The sequence below is a fragment of the Xiphias gladius genome, chromosome 9 (assembly GCF_016859285.1).
Source record: "Xiphias gladius isolate SHS-SW01 ecotype Sanya breed wild chromosome 9, ASM1685928v1, whole genome shotgun sequence".
Lineage (NCBI taxonomy): Eukaryota > Metazoa > Chordata > Actinopteri > Istiophoriformes > Xiphiidae > Xiphias > Xiphias gladius.
In genome coordinates, this window is record NC_053408.1 from 13,531,932 (window position 1) to 13,558,732 (window position 26,801).

Sequence of the window (26,801 nt, forward strand, 5' to 3'; positions counted from 1 at the left end):
ACAGTTTGCCTCTTTTTTGCTCTTGCAGGCCTCTGTGGTTTATTGCCTGAGAAAATGTGTTTTTTGGCCACCAGCTGGCGTTGCTGGTGGCAGCAAGATTCAGAGGCTGCTAAGAGAAAATATATATAACCGATGAGTGTATGACAATCGCTTGGTTCCCTTTAACTGTGGTTATGTCTGTCTGTGGCCGACACAGGCTGTCTAACTGATCACTCACTTTTAGTGTTTGAAATCATTTTTATATATATAAAAAATATATGTGTGTGTGTGTGTGTGTGTGTGTGTGTGTGTGTGTGTGTGTGTGTGTGTGTGTGTGTGTGTAAATGTGGAGCAGCCTATCCTTCCCTCCATGATCATATTCTTATAGACCAGCTCTACTGGGAGCAGCCGACCCAGTTCTACTTTTCAGTCCACAGGTTTAACATCACGTCCATCTACAGTTCCAAAACAATGTAAAGGGTAAAGCCATTAATTGCATTAAAGAAATAAGAATGACCTTACTCGTACAGTAGCACCATCATGTATACATTTAACTTTGATTGATGAGAGTGATCAACAGATGGGTGACAAAATAAAGGGGCACAGACGAAGATCAGTTTACTTGTCACTACTCAGAGTACTCAGAGTACTACTCAGCTTGTGCAAACAGTTAAATAATGTCTTTTGTGGCTCTGAGGGGAGCTTTTTAAGGTCTGAGAAAAAAAGACCCTGGTGATGTCATCTGTGTTATCTCGAATTGAGTTTGGAGACATCAAATTTTTAACAGAAACAGGGCATTTGCAAGGCAGGAAGTGTCTAACAAAATACATAATTGAGTAGAATTTGGTTAATTTTGGAGTCAGGATATTTTGGGTTCTGTTGCATCAATTTTGACCATCCATTTTATTTTATTTTTAAAAACATTAAAAAAAAAAGATTTGTAAGGTGCTAGGCCACAATGAACTGCCAGATCAGCTTCAGTGCCCCTTTAGAAAAGAATTCTGCAAGTTGCTGGACGTCTGCTAAAGGGATGAGCACCATTCTTTAGAAGGGTCTCATCTGGCCTCATCTGGTGTTTAGATGATGATGGTAGAGAGGGCTGTCTGACATTTTGGGTCAAAATCTCCCATAGGTGTTCATTGAGACCTGGTAACGCCAAAGGACAAGGCATATGATTCATATAATATTCATAGTCATCAAACCATTCATTTGGATGAAGCCTGACAGTTACAAAATGCCAGCTAGAATGCAGATAGGCCAAAAAAAACTTTGCTTAAAAATACATTAATTTCTTTGCTCAATTCTGGGTCAGTAATCATCAACCCGGGACTCTTTTGCTTTCTGTGCATTCAGTTAGAAGCCTGCATCACACCTTGATCATACTAGAGTGAAACGTTAAACATTTTACCCCCTCTTCACCATTTCTTCTTCCATCTCCGGCCACAGTGGTGAATTGATTCCATCTGTCTCTTTCTATTTCTAAATCAGCCCAGGCTTCACATGTATCCCCCAGAGTGGACCTCATGGTTGTGTATGCCAAGAGTCATGGTTATCTGTTTTTACCTCAGTTTTTACTGATTCTCCATGATAATTTGATTGCACAGCAGTTGTTTGCCTCTGCCCCTGTGCTCAGAACTGCAGAATATCGCCTGTGGAAAAAAAAAGAGCAACTGAGACAGAGGTTAAAGGCAAAGGCGGGACAGAGATAAAAATGTTTAGATGTGGGGAAGTGAAGTGGACCAGAGAGAGGGGGAGCAGAGTTAAGGACTCAACTCTCCACTGACACCAGGCCCCCCAATCTGGCAACCCTCCAGCATAATCTCGTTAAAATCTTTCCCTGCCTGATGCCATCCAGAAAGGGAAGGAGAGATGGAGGAAAAGATGGACAAGAGAAAAAGGGTGTGGAAGGAAACAAGCAAAAAGAGGGAGAGGTAACCAGGGAGAGTATTTGAGAGAGGGTCCCAGTATAAGTAAGAGGAGAGAGCGAGAAAGAAGGAAGCTTAGGGTAGGCTTGGAGAGGAATTAAGGGGACTCTCAGTTCAAAAGGGCTCCCAAGAGCCGGCTCTTAAGCCCACGGCGTGAGGCTAACCACAGAAACCAGTGGAGGGAGGGGAGGGCTGGGACATGGTGTCAAAGCTAAAAGTGAAAGATATGTCTCTGTAGAAGAGAAGGAAAGAGCAAGTAGGACTAAAGTGACTGGGTTTCAAAGAGGTAGAATCATAGCATAGTCCATGTAATCCACACAGCAGGGCTACAGGAGTTGTAGTTTCCTGTTAGTTCTCAGCTCGGAGTTCTTAAATCTTTGTCTCAGCTTGTTGTCCACAGCTCATTACAGTGTACAGACCCAGTAGTCTTTACATCTGTTCATGTCTCAGTTCTGTTGAACTTTTTTTGGATCTTTTGTCACTTGATCCTTGTCGTTTTGCGAGCGGTTACAGCCTGTGTGGGGGTGCATAAATGTGTGTGAGTATGTGTGTGTTTATCCACACTGTACACTGCCTTGGCTCTAATGAGGAGCTAATTAACCGGGTGTTCCCCCGGTGCCCTGAGCAGGTGGCTGGAGCAGCCAGGCGGAACTCAGCCTAAACACACACACAGACACAGACCATACACACACATGATGGCAGGAGCCCATATAGCTGAGCCTGTTTTGCCCGGCAGAGAGGGCACCCGAGGGGGGCGGCAGCAGGTCTGGACCACATCCTGGGCCAAGAGGGGAAAGGTGGTGGTGGGAGATCAGCCCTCCAATTTTCAAGAACCAATTTTAGCCATGGGATTTGGGTTTTGCACAGGCATCCAAAATCAATTGGCTGTGCTTGCCGGCTTGGCTTTGGTCGAGCTGAAGGAAAATGAGGTTAGATTTATCCCTGACATATGGAGGGGAACAGAGAGGCAGTGCACTCCACAAACACCCTTGCATTTTATTTGTTGAGTGCAGTCTTTACAGGCCAATTTGTCGTAGCACGCTTGACAGAACAGTCTGTGAGCTTGTTCAGAGCACATTTACTTGTTAAGGCACCTGTTTTGAAAGCTGAAATAGAACAGTATGGTGTTCTTCTGTCAATCTACCTTAAGTTTTTCCTGTATTTAAAGATGTAAGTACCATCTAGATCACAAACTGAGATATGTGCAAACTGTGTAGAGGAAGATATTGGGTGAGAGCAAAACATTTAATGAAGCAGTTATTTCACCAAAATTTGCATTTGGCACTGTTCATTTTGACTACAAAGTGGTGGAACAATTCTGTACTGTATTATTTTCCTAGGGGTTTCTTCCTCCTCTCCCTCCATCCCCTCCTTTATTTTGTCTCAGCATCCCTGGTTTGTCAAGCCTGTAGCTGGTGTTTGTTGTTTGATTTCCACGACAACATGAGAAACCATCTTGACACGTCCTTGAATTGGACACTGAACCTTAAAGGAACTGTGTTCGCTCAATGATCAGTTTCTTTGCTGACTTTCCACCACCCACAGAACTCCTTTCCACGCCAAAGAGTCTGTTTTCTCCTGCAACAGATAAGAATTAGTGAGTGTTTTTTCAGAGGCTTTGATGTGTTAATGAATTGAAAAATGGCCTTCAACAGTGTTCAGTTATCCCCGCTGAGCCTAATTTGGGTGAGGGTGTTGCAGCGGTGTTGGCTGGTGGGGGTAGCAGTTTGGGTGGGGTAAGTGGGGTTTCAGTTTGTGTGTGTGTGTGTGTGTGTGTGTGTGTGTGTGTGTGTGTGTGCGCACACAGGCACTTCAAAACAAACCCATAAACATTCCAGGATCCTTGGGCAGCTGCAGCTCTGAGCTGAAGTTAAATGCATGCAGCATGTACACAATGGTAAACATACAAACACCTACTTGAGGTTGTCAGTACTTTTTGCTTATTTACTTTTCTCATTCATTAACAACATTTTCATTGAACCTGTTGCTCTTCACTCTTCTGCAGACATTTCCATTCATGTTTTTCTTCCTCTGTCAGACACTAATTCTCTCATTTTCTGTCTGTCACGAAAAATCTGGCTGTTGTTAAAACCATTCCCAGTCATCCCAGCTACACATGTTAAATCATTTAAAGGGTAAATTCTGCAGCTTTCTTTACATTCTCCACACTTAAACATATCCTCTCTTACCTCAGACTTTGTTGGCTGATCTTATTGCATAGCAGTAAATCGAGAGGATGCCGTAGGAGGGCCATCGGTACTTCGGCTGGGGAGAAAATGTGATCCATCGCTTTCATGTTCCACTACAAGGTGTTAATGGACACAAGTGCTCACAGCTGTGTGTGTGTTTGAGACGCTTGATCATAATCACAGTCCCCCACCTAGCTTCCCCCTCAGCAGCTCCAGCCACTCACCGGAGCTGGTGTGTTCTTTGTCACATTCCCCATTAGAAGAAGTCGGACAGGCTGTTTAGTTGTTCACATGCAGAGACACACTAGATACAGACACAAAAACACATCATAAAAGCACACAGAGAATGAACCAATTACTTAGTCAATATGTCATCAATTTGGTGCATGTAGCTTTTTTTCAGTTACAGCAGGGATAAACCATATTACTACCACAAAACCATAGTTTAGATAAAAGGCTTTTAACTCACTCTATTTGCAGGCTTCCCTCAGTGTCCTACATTGCCATGTCATCTTGACACTGCCTACATATCTTCTTTGAACAAATCTCTAGGGTCAAAGGTCAATCCTCATCTACGGCTCATGAGAGCACACCAAAAGATCCAGCATTGTGTCTATGTATTTATACATAAAACAGCATTTCATTAACTGCAGAATTCCATACAAATTGGGCTGCATAATAACCAGATGGAATTGGGAAACAGTCTGGGAATGTGCTCCCCTTTTTTTTTTCCAGGATCTGCAACCAGGGAAAAGCGGGCCTCTTTCCCAACCTGGTGCCAGGCTTCCCTTTAAGTATGGTTGGAGATTGCATATCATTCACTGCTCGCATATTACTTATTACTTGACGTATGTATTCAAGGGATTCTCCTCCGGTGAAAGAGCCATCACAGCGGCATTAACAGTCATGTTTGATCAACTGCAAAAAGCTAGTTTAACATTGTACAGATCACTGAGCTTCATGTAACTGCAGAGCTGACCTTGACTTCAGTAGAGAAGTGAGAACACTGAATAGTGCTCAAGGCATATGTCAGCTACAGAGGACTTTTTAAATGGTTTTTAAATATTACTAGTAAATTTATTTTTGATCCCTGGTATGTAGCAACTGTTAACACAGTTAATCTTTCGTAAAGGAGGCTTTCAAAGCTAAAATACTTAAAAGTTGCCCAATTAAAATATGTGAATGTCCTGACTAAGCACATACTGTTTCCCTCTTCTTTGATCAGTAATGCTGTATTTCTGATTAAGTAATAATTTGCTTGTTTGCTTTCTTGCCAAGAATTTGATTAGATGATTAATACCACTTTGTGTCTGTACAGTAAATATAAAGGTACAGCCAGCAGCCAGTTATCTTAGCTTAGCATAAAGACTGGAAACAGGGGAAAACAGCTAGCCTGGCTCTCTCCAAGGTTAAAGAAATCCTGCTACCAGCCCCTCTAAAGCTCACAAATGAACAATTTCAAATTGTTGTTTAATTTATACAAAAACCAAAGGATAAAAACAACACCTTGTGGTGCTGTGGTTGGCTCTGCCTCAGGAGTTAGAGCAGGTCATCCACTGGACGGATGGTTGGTGGTTCAAACCCCGGCTATGTGCAAGATTGCCCCTGATGACTGTGCCATCAGTATGTGTGAGTGTGTGTAAATGCAGTGTGTGAATGTGTGAGTGAATGGGTGAATGTGGTATGTAGTGTAAAGGGGCTTTGAGTGATCAATAAGACTAGAGAAGCGCTATGTGCAGTCCATTTACCACTTATATGCAAGACTGTTTCTCAGCCAGGCGCAGTAAGGTCCTGGAGTCTCAGATGGTTCTCTCGTAACCTCTAGGTGATGACAAGTCAAGACAGTAAGTGACACCTTGTCAAGGAAGAAAAACCAACTGTAACACCACAGCGTGTCATTTTTGCACTTTGGTTTTTTATACGGATTAAACATGTTAACTAGTGAGATTTAAAAAATCAAGCCTTTGAGTTGCTCATCGTCACTACTAGTTTGATCACTGTAACATCACCTTCACTTTCTGTGATTAAGCCCATGGTTGAGACAGAAAAGAAGACAGAATATGTGCAAAATGTATATGGCATTTAAAATATCTCAATATTGTCAGTTTTAGATTTTTTCTATTATGATATTCTGTAACTGCCCACTCCATACACACTCTATGTTGCACACAAAGCAACACATATAGAAACACAAGTCCCTCAGCCAGTCTGTCTTTACTTATTATTATTTTTGTTGTGTCTTATTGTATTCTAAACACCCATTGTAAGTGAAATCTGTTTTGTTGAACACACTCCCATTGGATTAAAGTTAAATAATATCACCTCCTGTTGTGATCCCCTATTAATCTTCCTTTGCCACAACTGTTGACATTTTTGATCAAACAGCTCTGCTGTTGTTTACCCCTCCCTAATTTATCTGCAGACAACTTTGAACTCAAACTAAGCTCTGCAAAAGTCTTTATTGAAGCCACGTTCAAGAGTCAGACCAGGTCCCAGGTCTGATTCGGATTATACAGAAGAGGGTTTGGATCAACTGTAATATCCCAAACAAGTAGGGCCGGTTTCTAATTAAACCCCTCAAATGTAAACTCCACATGTAGAGAGTGAACAGAGTTAATCAATAATGTCAGAGCTGGTGAATGTGGTCTTACGTGAAAGAAGTCAGTGAAAAGACTTGTGAGCTGAAGAAACATCAAGGAATCAGTTGGATTTCAAGTGGAACTTAGAGAGACTGTGAAGAGATATAACCTCACTTCACATGTCCCATATATTTGGGCTCGCCTCATTTACACGACAGCTAGCTCGAGCCCACTCCTTTATCTGAATCATTCTTGCTTTTAATAGATCTTAGAAGTCTTGACTCATAAGTGATTCATGAAATTAATGTCTCTCTTTCCAGTGATTAATAACTAATGGGCTGAGAGGAGCTGAATTCATTAATTATGAAATGGAGAAAATGAGCTCTGCAAATATCACTTTTGATTGATGAGTTCTGGAATAGCAGCCAAGCACACGGCCACAGTGCAGATTATAAACCACTCTCTATTAACCTGCCTAACTGGAAAATACCTCACAGCTCTTTACATGGTAGTACACATATATTTGAATGCAGTGCGCAATCCATGTGAACAATTCATCAAGGCTAACTTGCTTTAAACTTTGTTAGATTGATACAATCAAGATACTGTAAACTTCTACATTTGTCCTACTAACCTTTGCTGATGCAATCCCTAAGCTGACAATGTTAACTTTCCTCTTCCCTCTACAGCGTGTAACTGTAACCTTCACGCCCGTCGCTGTCGATTCAACATGGAGTTGTACAAGCTGTCAGGGAGGAAGAGCGGTGGGGTCTGCATGAACTGCCGCCACAACACTGCAGGACGCCACTGCCACTACTGTAAGGAGGGCTTTTACAGAGACATGGCCAGACCAATCACTCACCGACGAGCCTGCAAAGGTAAGAGTCCAACAAGACATCGCACAGTTGAGAGCAGTATTTATGCTGTGAGTTTTATCAGTACTTTTGCTTTTTCAAAGTGGTATTCATGAGATTCTATACTTGTTTCCAAATGTACTATAAGTGCTTTTGCTATATACATCTTAGAAATGACTTTGCAATCAAGCAGAAATGCTGATCTATTTTACCTTGGATTTTCCTGTTGATAAGGTTTGGTGTCTCTAGGTGGCAGTCATTTCTTTGTCTATTTGTCCGTGATACTGGTGGGTGTTGATAGAGCGTAACTACTCAGTTCTTCTTCAGCTGTCAGAAACATAAAATACAAGCATTTTTCTGGGAAAGACTTACCAACCACTCTCTGTTTACAATTAACTAATGTAACTAATGCAATAGTTTTCATGAAGAAGGTTCACTTTTGTTTTATATCAGTCAGTAATAGAGTAGCAAAATGAATATTTATTTATAGGAAAATGTCACGGATTATTATTTTAAGCTTAGTTTGACTTTTCATTTGGCAATACGCTGTTTTAAATGTTTACAAAATGTTCAAACAAAAGCAGATTGTGATGTTCTAACCCTACTAATACTTGTGTAACCATGTCATTTCTGAGAAAGTAGAAAAGGAGTAACAAGCTATGATTGGAAACATGCACAGTCATGGTAACTTTCAATAAAAAATATCAGCAAGTCTGACTTGCCATACCCTAGCAGAGAGACACAAATTGATACTATGCCTGCAGCTTTTCTGACCGGTCCACCATATGTTTCCCTATACCACACACACCACGTAATATTATCACTTGAGGGATTTCTCATGGAAAAACGTATTTTACCGCTTTATTATTTCACATTTGCAGTGAATATTTTCAGCCTGATATTATGCTGGAAGCATTTCTCTCCTCTCGCTGGACTCAAAAATAACACCAGTTTCCTGAACTTGTTTCTGAGGAAAATATTCAAATCAATAGCAGGGAGGGAGTGTTTTTCATCCTGTTGATCCCAACGAAGGTAAAGAATCACTTCCAGAACATTAAAAAACAGCAATGGTGAGACCTGCCAACGCTCATAGCTGTGAAGATCTTTCGCCTGAAATTTCATGGCGAGAATCTCCCACTGGCTTCCGCTCAGTTTTCCTTCTGCGGCCGACCCAAGCTGTAACCCAACACCTGGAGGTTTGAAATGGCATAATATCAGGCCGCAGTTGCCCATGTTAGTTGCACTGAGATGTTGAGCCATTCATCATATAATGGCAAAAACTCCACTATGACTTGGTCACATACCTTAAAACTTAAGTCATTTGACCTGTTACTACACCAAAACAATGACAGAAAGTTATCCTCCTCAATCCTGACAGGAGATCAGCTCTGAGATGTGTGTTCCTCTGTGCAAATTGTTCCCTCATCTTCCATTTCCTGCAATACCTGGAAGTGCAGTGTTTTCACACACATGCAGGCCCCCTGACACGACAGTCTGTCCTTATCAAAGCCTAGTAATCTGGTGGTAAACACTGTACCACCCTCCCTCACAAAGGCCCCAGATGTGATGGAAATGAAAGTTAACGTCCAAAAAACCTCTGCTGAGCGGCTGGCTCCATGATTGATCAGAGCAATTCCACAGCCTTCTAGGAGCTGTCATTTTCCTTTGCCTCAGCCCTTGCTCTGTTTTTTCATCTCCATTTCTCATGATTCGTTTATAACCACCATCTCTTCTTCCTCCCCGACTTCTGCCTTCTCTCACCATGACTCACTGCTTTTAAAACCTTTGACTTTGTCTTTCTCTTCTACCATGGCTTCTCTGATTTTATTTTCAGCCCTGGTTTTTGTTCTCCTCCATGTTTTATCTCCGTGTGTCAGGGTCAACATAAAGGTCAGAGGTGCAGTATGGCTGAAAGGGGTGAGTGTCACCTCTGAAATGGAGTTACAACAATAAAATACAGGTGTTTTCTAAATCCAAGACAGGAGTGGGGAGCGCTGGCAGCAGTGCAGCTCTGAAAGGATGAATGGGCCATGTCTGTTTCTATTCACACCTGCTCTAGATGGGTGTCAGTTCACAATCGGAGGAGAATACGAAGAGGAGAAACCACCTCACTCCTTCTTCCATCATACCCACCACTTAACGCCCACATACACCAAACACACTGGCTCTTGTTAAGTACTATGGTCCCAATTCAAAGAGAATCTGCAGGGCTCCAGCTCTCTAGTTCAAATGCCCAGGCACCAGCCTCTCCACAAGCCCTTTACCATGTCACAAGCATTAAAACAGTCAGCAAAATTAAAGAAACGTGGCAGTCACCACATGGCCTGGCTGCAGTATATGAGGACTTCAAAATACAAGGCTCTTATGACCAAGTCGTACAGCTGGTATCCGTTGACCACAAGTAACATCGATAAAGGGCATTAAAAATGAGGCCATAGTCCATGTAAAGCAATGCGACAGCCAATATAAACCACATTGGCAGTATGTCTCAAATATCGTAATTTCTGAAGCAGGGCATGAGGATATTTGCTGTCAGAAAATACTGTGGTCAAAAAAAGTGTTAGGCAAGCTAATCTACTAAGGTAATTTTACGTGAATAATATAGTGCCTTGCCTATAGTAGCATAAAAATGTGATTCTTAAGGGTGAAGAACACCATTTTTGTATCATTAGTATCAAGTTTAGCCAGGACTTGTGAACATGAGTAGAGACATGGAATCAAGATTTTAATCTGAGATGTACAATGGGGAGCTGCTCTATTGATATCCTGAGTCCTTCAACAAAACTCTATTGCCTTAAATGCTGAAATAATGCTAATATCTTTTTTAAAAATCACATCAACCAGTAAAATGTGTGCATTTTAACACTTGTTTTTATTTTCACACTGAACCAGCCAGAGGAACATAATTGACTGTTAAAAAACATATTTCCAACTAACGGTACAAATAACACCATCCTCTCCAAATGTGGCAACTGCCAAATAACTGCAGACAAAGAGCAGTCCTCTTAAGTACTTAAGCCCATATGCGCACACACACACACATACACACACGCACAAAGCAACACAAATCAGTTAAACTGTGCAAACGCCTGTCAAAGGACTACAAATCCCAACACAGTGCCTCTCACGTCTGCAGTCACACAGGCTTGAAAAGTCATCAACATCTGAGGACGTTTTTACTGCTTCTTAACTGGCCCGAGCCCCTGCACATAAAACTTCAGGCCCCCCGCCCCACAGCCCATTCAGATCTGGTATTTGCTGGTTTTTTACTGAACTGTGTGGACATTGACAGTAAGCTCTGATGTCTTAACAACCTACGATTGTTTAGAAGGGAAGTGAGAACGTCTAACATTACTCACTTCTTGTTCAAACTGAAACAATGGCTTGTCGTTCCTCCTGCTGTGCTACATGTCTTGACAAGCATGACAGACCGACACCAGACTTGTATCAGATAGATCAAATAACAGGGGGTTTATCCACCATGTGCTCTGACATTTGACACATCATCTCACAGACAAGACTAAACCTCAAATCATATCAGCATAGAATTATTTAATTTTGATAAAACTATCTTGTTTAGTTTTTAGTTGAATTCAAACCAGTTACTCGCTTATCATCTTGACATTGCAAATGTTAATCTTCACAAATGGTACAAGATCCAAGGCTACCTTCTATAGATCAGGGTTTCATATTAGTGTGTTAGTGCACTAATCAGCTGGATTTCATTAGCACAGCTACGGATTTAAACTCAAGGAATGACAGAAATTCTCAAATCGTCCATTGACACTGTAGCACCTGGGAACAGTGGCAAGAGGTCAAGCTCCGGCTGATGAATGAGGGTTTGGGTATGGAGGTGAGGATATACGTTACGTGGTTGGCACAGAGCAACAAACAGATAGTCCGGAGACCCCTCTAACTCAATCTTGCATTTTACCCTGCGTTATACAGATGTGTATTCCCTTTAAGTCAAACACAAACTCTTGCCAAGTGTCATCAAAGCTTGAGTTTCCTGGTTTGGCCCCTGTGTCTCAGATGGTATGGATTATGCACGCTAAAGCATCAGATTTACGTCTGTGTGCACAGCTTCAAACAGAGTGCAGCCACTTTAACACCTGTGGACCGGTTTGCCTTGCCGGAAGAGGCAAACATGTTTCTGAAGATCTGACCTGCAGTTAATCCCCCCCCCCGTACCCGCCACCAGACACACACAATCACTCTTGGGTCACTTTTGGGGGTATAATTCCTCCCTTTGCCCAGTCAACAGGTGGCAGGGTCCTCTGGCTTTCCTCTGTTGTAGTAGCTAAAAAATGGCACAAATAAACACATTCACAGACCAGTCAAGTGGTGGGAAGAAACCGTGGCATGTTAGCAGCTGCCTTTCTCTGGCAAGCCCTGTAACAAACTGTTGGATTACAGGGTTTTTCCCCCCAAGTGTAATTTTGGCCTTTCTCAGCTTTTCTTGATAAGCTTGGACAATTATAGCTATCATGTTACAGTCGAGTCACTTTAAGTTTGCTTTAGTAATTTTGCACTAGGCTGTGCCTGTTTTCAATAGAATTAGATTGGAAAAAAGAGGAAAAGGCAGAACGGTCACCTTAAATTTCATAGTTGTTTGTTGTATCTTTGACAGCACGTCAGTAGATAGTCGATAGGAAAGGATACTTGTCTGTACTCTAACCTGTTGTATTGTGGACAGAGAATGTCAAAGTGAAAACCAGTCACTCACACTCCTGAGGACTGCTCAAGAAGAGGCAAAAGTCTTGCATTTGTTTTTAAATGACACTGATGTGTTTGTCTGGCTGGCTTTCTGTGAAATGTTAAGTATGTGTTTATTATTGAAAGAACAAATTTCTGTTTTTTTTTTTAGTAGCGTCAGAGTGTGCAGTTTGGTTAGACTCACTGTTGTTTATGCTGTGCAGCCCACCAGAGGCTCTGTTTGGACTATGCTGAAGCTCTGTGTCTCTCACTGTCTCCCTCTTTCTGTCTCATCCCCTCCATCATTTCTCACTATTCGATATGTTGCTTTCCACCTCTCCCTCTCATCCTCTCTAACATCTTTTAAAGGTATGTCTGAAGTTTCAGACCAACAAGCCAACTCTTGTTTTTAACAAATCTTAAAACTCAAAGAACCAGACTAGGTCAAAGCCTAGTATGTGGCTGGACAGCCTTTTATCTGTTTGCTTCTCTCCTGCTCTCTGTGCTCACATAAACAGTATTTTCAAACAGCCAAATTCCCAATATAGCTGTTCTCATTTACATGTTTTTCTGTTTCTGTTGTCAGACAACGGAACAAGTATGGAATAGTCACTGAAACGCAGCCTATTAAGACTAAATGTTAACCAGCAGTCACTTCCAAGCCATTTCCAAGCTGCTGCTCTGCACTGCTAAACTCCTGATATTTTAGCCGCAACGTTATCAGACAGAATCCCCATGCACATAAGTTAAAGACAACAGCAATGCTGTGATTTTGGCTATATTTATTTCTAATATTATCACTCAGAGAGAAAGTTAGAAGCTCATTCACATCCGTGTGAGCTTGCTTGTGGTCAATTGATTAAGGCGCACAAAGAGGTGTACCTGCAGAGGGAAAGCCAGACCTCGCATTCTGGCGACTCTCTTCTATGGAAAGTAGCTAAGTTTTGTCCAAAAAATAACCAGATTTGCTAGGTGCTTTTGCGAAGAAATCTCGTTAAAAAGGGTCTGAAAAGTTATTAAATCTAGCGACAAAGTTGTAAGTTGGCAACACTGCCTGTAAACACCCCCCTGATGACACAATAGAAACTATTTGCGCCAATTCATTTTGAAAGAGCAACAGCCAAAGGTGTAACTTTAGCATTCAGTCACCTGGCATTCGGCTGCCCAGTGGTGTTACTTTAATATGCACTCACTCACTCACTCATACATTCACTCACTAACTCCCTCACTCACTCAGTCAGTCAGTCACGGACATTTGCGTTTATAGGGCTGGCCCCGCTGTTGTGGTCCAGCCAAGAGAAAGCCACATGTTGCTCAAGGTGGCTTGAATAAATCGCCTAGAACCAGCAAAACTCATAAAAATCATTGCCAGAGCGAGGTGACCAGAGCATTGCTTGTTGCTGTTGGCATTTGCTGGGCATCGACTGAACTTTCGGGAAGTGATGAAACAGCAGAGCATGTGTCACCAGGCAGGCACCCGAGCGCACACAGCATTAGGAGAGCGGAAATGAGCGGAGAGGAGAGAGCAGGGCACAGTGTACTTTTCTAGGTCTCCTGACAGTGATGCACTGCATGCATCACCCCATTCACCTGTCCTTTTCTCTGTTGTTTTACCTGTCGCCTGCTGTCTTCTACTCTCACACATAAATTCCTTCTCACTCACAAAATTAGTCTTTCCCTCTTTCACACAAACAGATAAACATACACAGTGTTTTGCCTTGCAGTGTCCAGGGAATCCTAAGCACAGAAGCAGACAGGAAAAGGACTGCCTCACTCTGGGAGCTTTAAGTCCTGAGCCAAACATTCAGTTGTAATGCATATCTGTTGTCTGCAGGAAAAAACAGAAGGTGACAAGATTTAACCCAGTATCCTGCCAAGACTGTAAAATCCAAGGGATAAGCTGCTGTCTAGGGTGTGTTATTTTGGCATCAAGATTAATAAATTAATATACTGAATATATTTTCTCCCTCCCCATCTCCCCCACCCCAGCCTGTGACTGCCACCCTGTGGGCGCAGCAGGCAAGACGTGCAACCAGACCACAGGCCAGTGCCCCTGCAAGGATGGTGTCACCGGCATCACCTGCAACCGCTGCGCCAAGGGCTACCAGCAGAGCCGCTCACCCGTGGCCCCATGCATCAGTGAGTGACTCAAACAGACACGCACACACAGCTACCAGTTAGTGTATGTCACACTGATAACTTACCCTCTTCAGTTTGGTAATTTTATCACTATAAAAATCACTGCAAAAAACTGACAAGCTCTATTGTGAAGAATGTAACAATAATATTACAAAAGGCATGATACATTGTTACAATAGGAAAGTGAACTACTCTAACAGCAGCACATACCCAAACTATGGAGTTTGCAAAGCATAATTAAAGGCACACTTCCCTGTAGTCTAAAGTGATTCTGGCCCTCTGACAGGCACACCCAACCTGATCTCTGTGCTGCATATACATTACATGTGTTGAATGGGTTTGCATGGCCACTGAAAATGCAATGATAATTTGCACCAACAAGGGGCCCAGATGTAAAGTCAGGCTACGCTGAACTGTGATATTTTTTAAAGGGACAGAGCAAAGTTTAAGAGTGAGGTGTAGAAATGACTCACCAATTCTTAGAGAGGACCAGTGTAGATGTAGAGTGTTTTTTTTTGGTGCAAGTCAGTGGAGACCTGGTAGAGAACCCAAGCCTTGGTTACCATTGTTTCACTTGCTGTCAACATTGTGTAATATTGGTGTGTACTCTAGTTGCTTTAGTTTGCATGCCGACTACACAGGTTTTTAATTTCCTGTGAAAAGCATATTTGTGTGTGTGTGGGTTATGAAATTTGCCAGTGCCCCAGCACATGCAGGCATGCGTAATAGAGGGCAACTTTCCACCACACTGTGTGACAGGCGGTACGGGCACACATTGCACACACTCACAAGACAACGTCAACCAAAGCAAACCGTGCCGTGCAGCCCAGTGCCGTACCAAGCTCAGCCACACTGTGCCACATGGTGCCATGTTGTTTCTCTCACATGCAGCTCCGGAGCAGATGGCGGATGGGCAAGAAGGAGAAAACAACTGTGGCCTTCGATGGCAGACCCCACTCTTTTGAATGCCGCAGAACTATCCAGTGAGAACAAGAAGAATTGTGTATGTGCTTTTAAGTACATGCGCACATTTGGATCCATTACGAATAGCTTTAATGACAACTTTGTGTGCGTCAATATGGCCTCATGGTGAGCATCTTACTGCCTATTGAGGCTCCTGGACTCCAAGACAGAAGACAACACCAATAAGCATCCAATTAGTATGATGGCAGCAACCCTCATCTGAATGATCCTTCCATCATCTGTCTGTTTTCACAAGAAGTGGCCATGAGGGCACAAGGACTCAAAGTGGCTTCTAGCAGCTGCGTCTGCCTTCAAAAAGCTCCATGCCCTTGTTTGTTTTTGTTGGCGGGGTGTCCATAATTTTCGAGAGACAACTGCTGCTTTTGCCTAAAAACAGCTTTCCATGAACCCCTTCTACCTCCCACTAACCCACTCCCACTCGCTTGGTTCGAACCCTCAATCTCCAAATCCAATCAAAAGCAGATCCGCTTGGTGGCTTCTAAGCGAGCGTTCCAGTAACTCTGTTTACGTTAAAAGCAGAGGGCCTGTTGTTAGCATTAGCATTTGTATTGGAAAGTTGCATACGATTAGAAGAGTAGTCCTGGAGGAATTCCATGAGGCACTTTTTAGTGTAGCCAGCGGGCACAGCGAGGGAGGGCTGCATCTGTCTCAAGACGAGCCAACCAAAATTACCCCCTTGCCATCTGTCCATCTGTCTATACGTGCTTGTATGGAGATTACAAAGCAGTGTTAACCTAGCATCTGTTAGGGGAGGACAAAACTAATCTAGTGCAGCCACCTTTCCATTTTAATCAGTTTGTCTCAAATAATCAACTTCTGTCTCAGATGTATCAAGTGTACAGACTTTGAATGGACTGACTTATCTAAACTGGATTACAGAGTTTATTTGTGGTGCATCTACTTAGTTTGACTCAAAACCTAAATTTGGTCCTCTGACCTCCATTATTTCTTCCACTTAAACCGTCTCAGGATCTTTCAATGTATTCCTACAAAATGGCAGTGAAACCAACACATTAGTCTGTGGAATGCATGATTTATTTGAGCCTGTCTTCCCTCTCACCACCAATAAGTATCCCTGTCACTTTGTCAGTGTTTATCTAGCATGTCTGTCTGCAATGCCCCATGTGTTTTCATGTGTGTAGTCGACATATGTCACAATCCAAACGTACTGTAAGACAACCCTGGTATTTTCTTTTACTGGCCTTGGTGAGCAAAGACACTTTCTACTCTTCCTCAATACTAAGCTTACCCTCTGTATTTTGTTGTGAGTACATTAATATATACACAAAACAATCCTATGCCCAGTGTTTGAAATTATGTTTAATTCAGACGCACTTCATTTCTTTGACCACACATTCACTCTTGGTAGGCATACAGCCAAATCACTTGAAAGGTATGGATTTACATTTAACCAGTGAAATAACTTTGTATTTCTTGTGTGTGTTTCAGAAATCCCAGTGGTCAACCCCACAGCTGTGGTGAGCAGCACAGAGGAACCAGCAGGTTAGTGTACACTCTCTGAACCTCACCCATAAGCACCGCTGCTTTATGAGAGGAACAAAAACATATTTTTTAATATTTCTGGACTTGAGTTTTAAGGTGTGGAATAAATATTAATGGAGGGTGGGTCCCCCTCTTTTGAAGTTCTGCAAAGAGAACGAGCGCACTGGGGCCGGCAGAATTTTTCCATTGTCTTAAAAACCTGTGTCCTTGGCAAAGTTTCCCTAACTTCTAGCGTCAAGTTAGTGGAGCCTTGCTGTGCTTAAAGTATAGCCGCAGCTTAAAGCCAAGGCCAGCAGATAGGCAGCAGAGGTGTGATTAGTTACAGTTTAGCTGGGAGATACAGTGGAAGGGAGAGTTTTGAGGCGTGAAAAAAGTGTTGGCAAGTGACTGGGAGGAAATTTGTTCAGTCTCTCCCTCTAACTCTCCAATTTAGGCTCCGGTCAATTACCCTGCCCCTATTTTTCATTCTGCGGCTGTTTGATTTGAATGGTGGTGTTGATTTGGAAATGATGATTCATTAGTAGGTTTATAACATATATCATCACTCAGACTGCAGATGATACCCCGCCACTCATACATTACTGCACTATTTAAAGCAGTTTTCCTGTTGTTATATCTTTTCTCTTCTACAAAGATGTATTTTGTCAGAAAGGTCACTGTAAATTAGACTTTTGACTTATGGATTTCTCTCACATATCAAAGGATATTTATTGTGTAGATTGAGGGTCTGACTGAAAGGGTTAAAAATGTTTGTAGTGGTTGATAGTTTGGCCTAAGTTGAAGGCCAAATGTGGTCACACAGTCACTGAACACTATATACAGTAACTACAGAGAAACCGAGAGTTAAATGTAATGGTGTAAAATGAAAGAAATTGGTTTACATTATTTGCTTTCATGCAAAGAGATGAGAATATTGATACCACTCTCATGGCTGTACAGTAAATATAGCTAAGCTAAACTAACTGGCTGGCTCAGCACAAAGACTGGAAACAGAAACAGGCCAAGAAATAGTCCACCAAATAAACCCTGTAAAGCCACAAATTGTACAGATTAAACAAACAAGATATAACACCAAACATAGTGAGCTTTAGAAGTGCTGGTAGGCGGATTTGTTACCTTTGGACAGAGCCAGGCTAGCTGCTAAGCTAACCAGCTGCTGGCTCCAGCTTCAGATTTACTGTAGGCAACACTTTACTTTAACCCTTTATTGATTCATTTGTTAACAACTCTAACTCCTCATGTGGACACCCATAGGTGGAGGCCTCTGTATAAACAGATCATGAATAACAATATAGTAAAGTACAGTTGTAATAATATTAAATGCTTTAATTGGAGAAGTAATAACAGTTGACAAATGCTGTACATTATTAAAAACTTAAAAATGTCCTTATATCTGCTAATAATTACATTATAGTGTGTTATAAATCATTTGTTACACATGTATATATTGATTATAAATGATAAATAGGGGGGTTAAAGTGTTGCCTTACCTTAAAGACATAACAGTGGCATCAATCTTCTAATCCAACTCTCAGCAAGAAAGTAAATAAGTGTATTTCCCAAAATGTCTAAATATCCCTTTAAAGTTTAATAGATACTGATAATACTTTTCTTTGTATTTGCGGATTCTTTCCTCATTTGTGACTTCTTCATACTCTGTTTCCTACGTTTTCTTCTCATTACTTGGGCCTTTGAGCCTTTTTGGAAAAAAAAAATGAAAATGCACAGTCCAGCTCATTCTTGTGTTTAATACTTCCCTGGGAAAATGTTACAGGGTCTAAGAACATAAGACTCATTGATCGCCAATTCACCTCAGGCTTTACTTAACAGACCAGAGCATTTCCCCCATCTTTCTCCTTCCTAAACTACCATAGAACAAGTGTCACCATCAGAAACCTAAGGCCCAAAAATGTTTTTGTGTAAGGGGCGGTGGATGCAATTTGTCCTTGTCATGGCACAGTGAAAGGGGCTCAAGGGAACGAGGGCATCGAGAGCCCCGGAGCCAATTGTGCATGGTTTCAGTGGGCCGGTCTTCTGGGTCAGTGGGCGATTCACCGAGAGCTTTTCCAGGTGAACAGCCAGCAGTAAGTGACTCTTCATGGGAAAACACACACTGTCCCCCAGGCAGCGTTTCACCATTGATACCTCCAGGCCAGCCACTGTATACCATACACATGGACACATAAACACACAAACACACGCACACACCCTTGTTTTACTATATTTGTGGCGACAAATATAGTAAATATGTCAAATATTTGACATTGAAATAATGCATTTCCTAGCCCCTTACCCTAAGCTTAATCATCACAACTGAATACCTAACCCCAACCCTTACCCTAGCCCTAACCTAAACCTAATTCTAACCCTGACCCTAAAACCAAGTCTTAACCCTCAAACAGCCATTTACACTTGTGGAGTCCAGTATTTTGGTCCCCACAAAGCTGCTGTACCCCACAAATATAGTGAGGTCCCCACAAATATAGTATAACAAGCCCACACACACAAAATGGCAGTGATCTAATGAAATCCATACACATCTCACACATGATAAAGATCTGCACATGAAACCACACGCTCGCTTATAATGAAAAAGACCTTTAGCGAGCTATGATATTTAACATCATTAATTTAATGTGAATAATGTACAATACACACACACATCCATCCACAAGCATTGGGTCCTCACCCGTCCACATCTACACCTCCAGTCATCGTTTTTTTTACGCACCCTGTCTCGAGGTTATTGGAAGCTGCCGTCAATTCTCTCTTTCTCCCTTTCTTTTCTCTTCTCTCCTCTCTCTGGATAATAAAATCGGCTGTGCTCTGATATATAGCCAAGTCTCCTGGACATTTTTATGGGCTCTTTGGTCCCCTGTTTTGTCCTCCTGCGCTCCCTCCATTGCTCTATCCGTCCTTCCCCAAAAAATGAACGATGCAACACCCCTACTCTCATGCAACCCAAAAAGGCGTAATTTCACTCTCTCATGAACTTTTTTTTTCTAATTGGGTCATTTCATGTGCAGCAATTTTATTTGGTTTGCTTTGGAAAGCAACATGACTGAATGGTTTTCCTTTTGAAGGCAATGAGAGGCCTGACCGCAGATACCAGTCCAGCTACCAGCATGTGGTTTTTCAGTTTTTGACATTCCAAGCGAGCAGCATGGTCAGCTTTTCGTGTCCCCTCACTAAAACTGACTAAAAGTATGTTGGACAGCAATCTTCATGGCATTCCCCTACAATTTCAGTCCATCAATTTCATTTTTTTTTCTTAACTTTGTGTCCTTCTCATAGTTTCGTAATTGAAGTAAATGGATCCAAAATTCTACGGTTTGTAAAATCCAGTGACATCCAGTCAAGTACAGTAGAACCTTGCTATTGATCAACAGCGTCTCTTTCTTTCTTGTCACAGCTCCAGTAGCAGTTACCATGTGTAGAATTTAAAATCAGAATGTAGTGCTCTTAAATTCTAATTTTGCGTGTCTTCTTTGTTCCCCATTTCCTCTGCTCTCAGCTCATGGAAAACGTATTTCATGATCACAAAGAAGCAAAGCTTTTCATGTTTAGATGAAAAAATAACTATTTCACGATCATGAAAAAGCAAACCGGGAGAAGTAATTATATGCATGTGCTCTCATGCCTTCAAAGGGTTCTATATCTGAATGAATTTATCTCCAACTTTCTTGGTCCATAGAAAGTGTTGTACACAGTCATTTTTCAACATCAAATAAAAAAAAAAAAACAACTTATTATCATTTTTTACTCAGGTTGCAGGTAAACTTTGAGCCATAGGGTCTGGAGAGGATGAAATGGCTTCAAATCAAAGACTGGGAAATTCAGGGCAGAATTGTTTCAAGTACAGCTGAGCTGTTCTTCGGCCTTTGTGTGAAGAACGGCCGGCGTGAAAAAGATGCTTGTAGATACTTGACAACTAAACCGAACCAAGGCTGGTCTTAGAGTCAGTCAAGAGGAGATCTGAGATTGATCACTCAACCAAGAGGTCCATTTTAACTGTCACAATCATAATTGTAACACCTCATCACTGGCAACTCCACCTATTAATGGTCAGTAGAGTTCATTTGTCCAATGTGTGGTCTCAGTCGTCATGCTGGCAGCCAAGGCCTACTCACATCCATCCAACCATGACCTGCTTCCACATGCTCTGTCTTTCCTCAAGACTGCAGAAAACATGTCAAACTGAACACTTGTACTCTTCTGGTATGTTTCACTTGCCTCCCAGCACTGGCTGTTGCAAGGTTTTGATGTGTGATTTGTCAGAAGTTGTATTTTAGCACACAAAGACCGAACCAAGCTCAACATTGTCAAACCTGCTCCAGTTTCCCTTGGAACCTTTGGCACTGTCAGTGAATATACATTGTTGTCAGGATAAATGTGAATATGGGGATACTCACCACAAACTTGTAAAAAAATACAAGTACAAATATAATCCAAAAAAAGTAGATATAGCTTCAATGCATATATATGCAAATAATGCATATATATTCTTGCTTGTGAAGAAACAAAGACATTGTGATTTATGTCAGTGCTGTTGAGTGTGTTTACTGGTGGTTTCACAGTACATAACACTTTGTAGTGGTTTGTCACACTAACTTTGCATTACCGATGTACTAGTCTCTATATATTTTCTATGAGAGCACCGCATAATGTACCATGAAATGGTCTGAAATAGACCTAAAATGCAAACATATAACAGCGATTCAAATTTCAAGTGTATAAGTGTCCCATTATGTGTTTAATGTCAGTGTCAGTAACTATTGTTAAGAAGCTCCTTGGGGTTACAGCCTCAGTATTACATCATTGAATGTTGTCCTTGTTTTCCCAGATTGTGAGTCCTATTGTAAACCAGTGAAGGGCAACCTGAAGATCAACATGAAGAAATATTGCAAGAAAGATTATGGTAAGAGAGGAGGATTAATTAACCATAATTAATAAATATAAAGTATTGGGAGTGTTGACCTGAGTGTATTTTTTTACGAATATGTTCCCAGCGGTCCAAGTGAACGTACTGGACATGGAGACGGTGGGGGACTGGGCCAAGTTCTCAGTTAGTGTGGTGTCCGTGTACAAGAGCCGCGGTGAGCCTTTGAAGCGAGGCGACAACATCCTGTGGGTACACATGAAGGACCTAGCCTGCAAATGTCCCAAGATCCAGATGAGCAAACGATTCTTGGTGATGGGCGGCAGTGATGGTGGAATGGGCCCAGGGGCAGGTCCAGGGGTCGGGCCTGGGGGTGGAGCCACCAGTCCAGGGGCAGAGCGTGTGGGCCTGATGGCTGATAAGAACAGCCTGGTGATCCAGTGGAGGGACGTTTGGACGAGACGTCTAAGGAAGTTCCAGCGCAAAGAGAAGAAGGGGAAGTGCAGCAAAGCGTGATGGAAAAGCAGCATCCATCCCTACCTCTCCCCCCATCACCCACCTTCATGAACCCTGACCCAGTGATCTCCCTCCCCTTGCCCTGAATACTCCCCCATCACAGGGACACTGCACATTACAAAGACTGCATGTACCCTCCCTGTTTTAAGGACCACATTTTGTGTATATTGTATAATTATTTTCCTTTTTTTTTCGAGTTTTGTCTTTGTTATGTCACTTGTCTTTTTGTCCATTGGTTTGCCTTAAAAAGGGACCATTAAAAAGGGTATGAAGTGTAGACAAAAGCAGATGCCATTCCCTCCTTCCACGACGACAGCGGAAATGTCCACTTGTCCCCGAACTACGATCCCCTGACTCCAAGTCTCCTCCTCCTATCAAGACTGACTGTCTCCTGCCACTTTGTTTCAGTACTCACATATAAGACTACCAGTGCTCACACTTCACACACTTCTCTCAGAGACTGACTAATATCAGCAACAAGACAAGCTGCACACCCTCAGCTTGGCTGCCTCATGTTTCATTGTTGAAACAAACTCAACTTGGATCAACACAAGCTGGTGCACCTGACAACCTTTCAACATTAGCTGTTATAATGTTCATAAAAAATGGGCCTGCTCCAGGTCCTTGCAGTAACTTCTATGGACAGTAACTAAAAAAAAACTCTTGTCCCGTGAAGAACCAAGGGCTCCCTTTGCAGGGACATCTTCCACAGTAAACCTCAGTCTCACCATCATTGCTGCTGCCACCAGACAGCCCTCACAGAATAACGGCTCATGTAGGTTCTTATATCAAGTATTTGATGCCACTGCTCATAGTAGAGTTTATATTCTTCATGTGGCTATTTGTTATCTCATCCATCCATATCCCAGCCATATTCCTATTTGAATTATATCCTATTGTTTTATTTTATGCACAACAAAGCCTGTTGGCATGTGTGAGTCAAATTCCAGGCCTCTAGAACTGTGCGTCTAGTCCCTCTCATGAGTGGTTTGTAAAGTCATGCATCACCATCATGACTCATTAATTGTCACTTTTTCTGGATGAAAGATTAAGCAGTGTGGACAAATGGCTGGAATTTCAGCAAAATACCAATATTTCCAAGGAGACTTTTTGCTTTATGGGTAATGTCTTCTGTTGGGTAGTGGCCTTCCAGATGTGTCTGTGTGGCCACTGTCATTTCTTTGTCTTTAAATGTCTGAACATTTTTTCTGATGTGTCTAGTGACTGGCAGGCTTGTGTTTGCCAAAATAAGAGATTGAAATGAGAGTTCCTTTTCATGCAGTAAAAAGAAAACAAAGTCAGATAAACAACATAGTCGTGTTTTCCTCTAGAATATTTTGACAAAATGAATGAGGCTGGAAAGTTTTTAGTGCTCACTGATTGTATTATGACATGAGAGGATCATATTTCATTTCTCATGTGCTTTGTTATGTTTGCATGTTTGTGGTTTTTGCTGGTCCATCAAAACTTTATACTTAGCAGAGCAAGAACTAAACCAATATGAGCATCAACATCCAAAGGAAAACTTCCCAAGTCATCTTCCTCAGCGTGCTTACCCGAATGCAGTCCCTGTCATTCTTTGCCAAATAAGCACAGTCAGTTTTTAAATTCAATTAAGAGACTTTGAAATTCGGGACCAACAAAAACCACAAAGAGACCCGGTTGCTCTCAAGCTTTTTATCTGCCTGTAAAGCACATTACAATTTATTTAAATAGCATACAAGATAAACACACAGTTTTGAGGGGCACATCAAGCTAGTGTAGGAGCGAGTGTGCCGGCAGGCATGTCATGCTAGCTAGTGGTTACGCTCCTTTGGCTGCGGCGGTACGTTTGGCTTGTCATTCGTCCAAAAGTGTCTCTCCCCTGCTCTCTTCTCTGTGACAGCCACCAACCTCCCCAAACTCCCCTTTTAACCCATTTTGCATGTTTTGTATTCAATGTCTTAGATAAGTGACAGCTCAAAACGAGGCTGCCAAAACTCCTCAGTGGTGTACTGTACTGCACTGTAGTTCTTGTTTTCACGTCTTAAGAGAATGTATGTCAAACTGTGAAGAACACACTCACACAAGTGTATGGTCTGATTGTAAGTGTTTATAAAATAATGTCACCAAGCCTAAGAATGTGGACACCATGACAGTTGATGCTATTATAAACTATGAAAAGGATTAGAGTTTGTTCAAATGATCGTGGAACTTCATCCTTATCTGTCTCGCTTATGATGACATTTTAATAATCCAATCCAAAAACAACCCATAACCAAAATGACTTACCACACACCATGATTTCTGGTGTGTGACAAAAAAGCAAAGAAGGACAAAACAAGTTTTGACAGCTCTATGCCCAGGGCACAATTCCCACAGATGGAATTTCACAAAAATGCAGAACCAAACAGTCAATTATTTGTGTGCTGGTTGTCCGCCGTGGCCAGTCAGACAGGTGGTGTCAGTAGCACCAGTCTCCTCGCCCTGGTATGTGAGTACGGCATGACACATTATGATGAATGGTCAAATTACGTGTCCGTGAGGCCTCTCTAGCGCCCAACAAACTCATGGAAGAACTATAGTGTCCTTGAATCTGGACTTCCGGTCTTCCTTGGCTTTCTGTTTTCCTTCTCTTAAGTGCCCACCCTGAATATTGAAATAAAGATAACAAGTAAGAGTGAGCCAGATGTTTTTTTGGGGGTCGAAGCCTAGTCTTGTGAGAGCTATTTAGTGAGCCTCATAGGGAGAGCTGTCCTGTTGTTTTACGTTAACAAGCCCAAGTTTGGCAGTGGAACTGAGGCCATAACTGCTTTGCTTTGCACCCCCCACCCCCGCGCAGCATTTATAGCATTCACAGGTGTGGGTGTGAGTGTGTGTCTAATTAACCTACCCAAGTAAACAAGTGATATGCACATGAACTGAAAGTGCAGTCATCTGAAGGGTAGAGTTTTTGGGGGATAGCCAATGATAAGGAATTATAGTTTTCCTGGTCTGATTTCCATTTTTTTCTGTTTCACTTTCATCTACACCTTTGCCTTGTTTAATAAGTCTTGACACATTTTTAATTTTGTAAATATGTACTGAACTGCCTCTGCCATTTATGTTGTCTTTTTGTAAAGCGTAATTTGGCCTGGGATGGCTCTCGTGTATGGATGTACAAACCATATGATGTTATATGGATGTAGAAACCAGAAACATATGCTTTTGTGATCACGACCAGAAGATGTGGTTCAGATATTACACAGAATGTATTCCTTTTGGTTTCATGTTGTTTCCAGACAACAGCCGCAAAATTGTAAATGACTTAAGGAGAATTGAGTAAAAAAATGTGGCACGGGCTGATCGGACCCTCTGCTTTTCCCATAGAGGTACAGAAAGGAATTGACACAACAACCCACCACTTTCTGTTACATTAACGCCCTGGGAATAATGGTTCTCTCACACAAAAACTGTCCAACTACCTTTTTTTGGGAACAACGGGATTCGTCCCTTAGTTCAGCCCTGCTCTTCATTTCTGTTATATCAGAGTTTTCCTTGTACATTTTCCTCTGAGGCAATGAACCACTGACTTTTTAATCTAAATGATAAAAAATAAATTATTAGTTAATGAGCTGTGTGTTGTGTTGATCATCTGTCTCTCTAATAGCAGTCATTAGCCTGAGCTGCAGAAAGTATATCAAATTGATATGTGTGTGTTTCTTACTGGAAAGTATGCTGACATGCAGTGGGCACTGCTCTGGTGTGTTTCCACTCACAGGGGCTAGACTGGGGTTTGAAGGGTGGAAAGTACTGGCTATATCGGCTCCTCTCCTCTATGAACAGAGCAAGAGCTAAAGCTCTGTAAATAAACACTGAGGCACACACACTTGAATATGTACCTCACCTCTGAGGAAACCCAACTCCCGAGTAGGGTCCAACGCAGGAAACTCCTTGCCCCCCCCCCTCACCTACAGTCTTCTCTCTCTCCTCGTCTCCCCACCCTCTAACCAAACAGGCCAGCTCCATCCATCCTCCTGAAGGTAAATTACAGGAAAGCGACCATTTATCATCACTCTCCCAGGCATGGCCATCAAGGCTTTGAGAATAGAGGTTACTGAAATTTTGTGGACACACACCACACACACACGTACAGCAATGACATATGTCTCTGCATAAAGCCCATCCATCCTAGGCATCCTGGCCTCCCATCGGTTGCCATTCCTGTCCAATTCCCATTAAACTGAAACAGTTTAAATGGCCTACAACCAAATAGACAGTGGAAATCCAGAGTTATGGTCCTATGAGAGATTCAGCTATAGAAACAGAGTCAACCTCGGGCGCCGTCTAAGTGAGATTCCACTCCCCTTGATAGTTTTGTCACATCGCAGGATTGCGAGACAGATTGAAATCTGTGAGTATTTGAACTATCAGAGACCCTCTGGATGTCTCTTTCTATCTCCTTCTCTGTGTCTCTGTCTTTCTCCTTTACCACTTGTGACATGACTGAGATAGTGGACAAAACCAAGTGGCAAATTATATGCTTTGCCCCTTCCAGACATCTCAGGCATGGGAAATCTCAAATACTCAACTGAAATTTC

At 42.1% G+C, this 26,801-nt stretch overlaps 1 protein-coding gene across 3 annotated transcripts in view; it reads left to right on the forward strand.

Moving 5' to 3' along the window:
* ntn2 (netrin 2) overlaps window positions 1–25,818 on the forward strand; it is a 47,987-nt gene extending 22,169 nt beyond the window's left edge. For all 3 annotated transcript variants that reach the window (XM_040135614.1, XM_040135616.1, XM_040135615.1), the window contains exons 3-7: window positions 7,362–7,550; window positions 14,211–14,360; window positions 16,794–16,847; window positions 21,691–21,765; window positions 21,857–25,818. In XM_040135614.1, coding sequence (XP_039991548.1) covers window positions 7,362–7,550; window positions 14,211–14,360; window positions 16,794–16,847; window positions 21,691–21,765; window positions 21,857–22,242 — 854 coding nt within the window. In that variant the 3' untranslated portion in view covers window positions 22,243–25,818. The remainder of the gene's footprint in view (window positions 1–7,361; window positions 7,551–14,210; window positions 14,361–16,793; window positions 16,848–21,690; window positions 21,766–21,856) is intronic.
* Window positions 25,819–26,801: the final 983 nt, after the last annotated feature.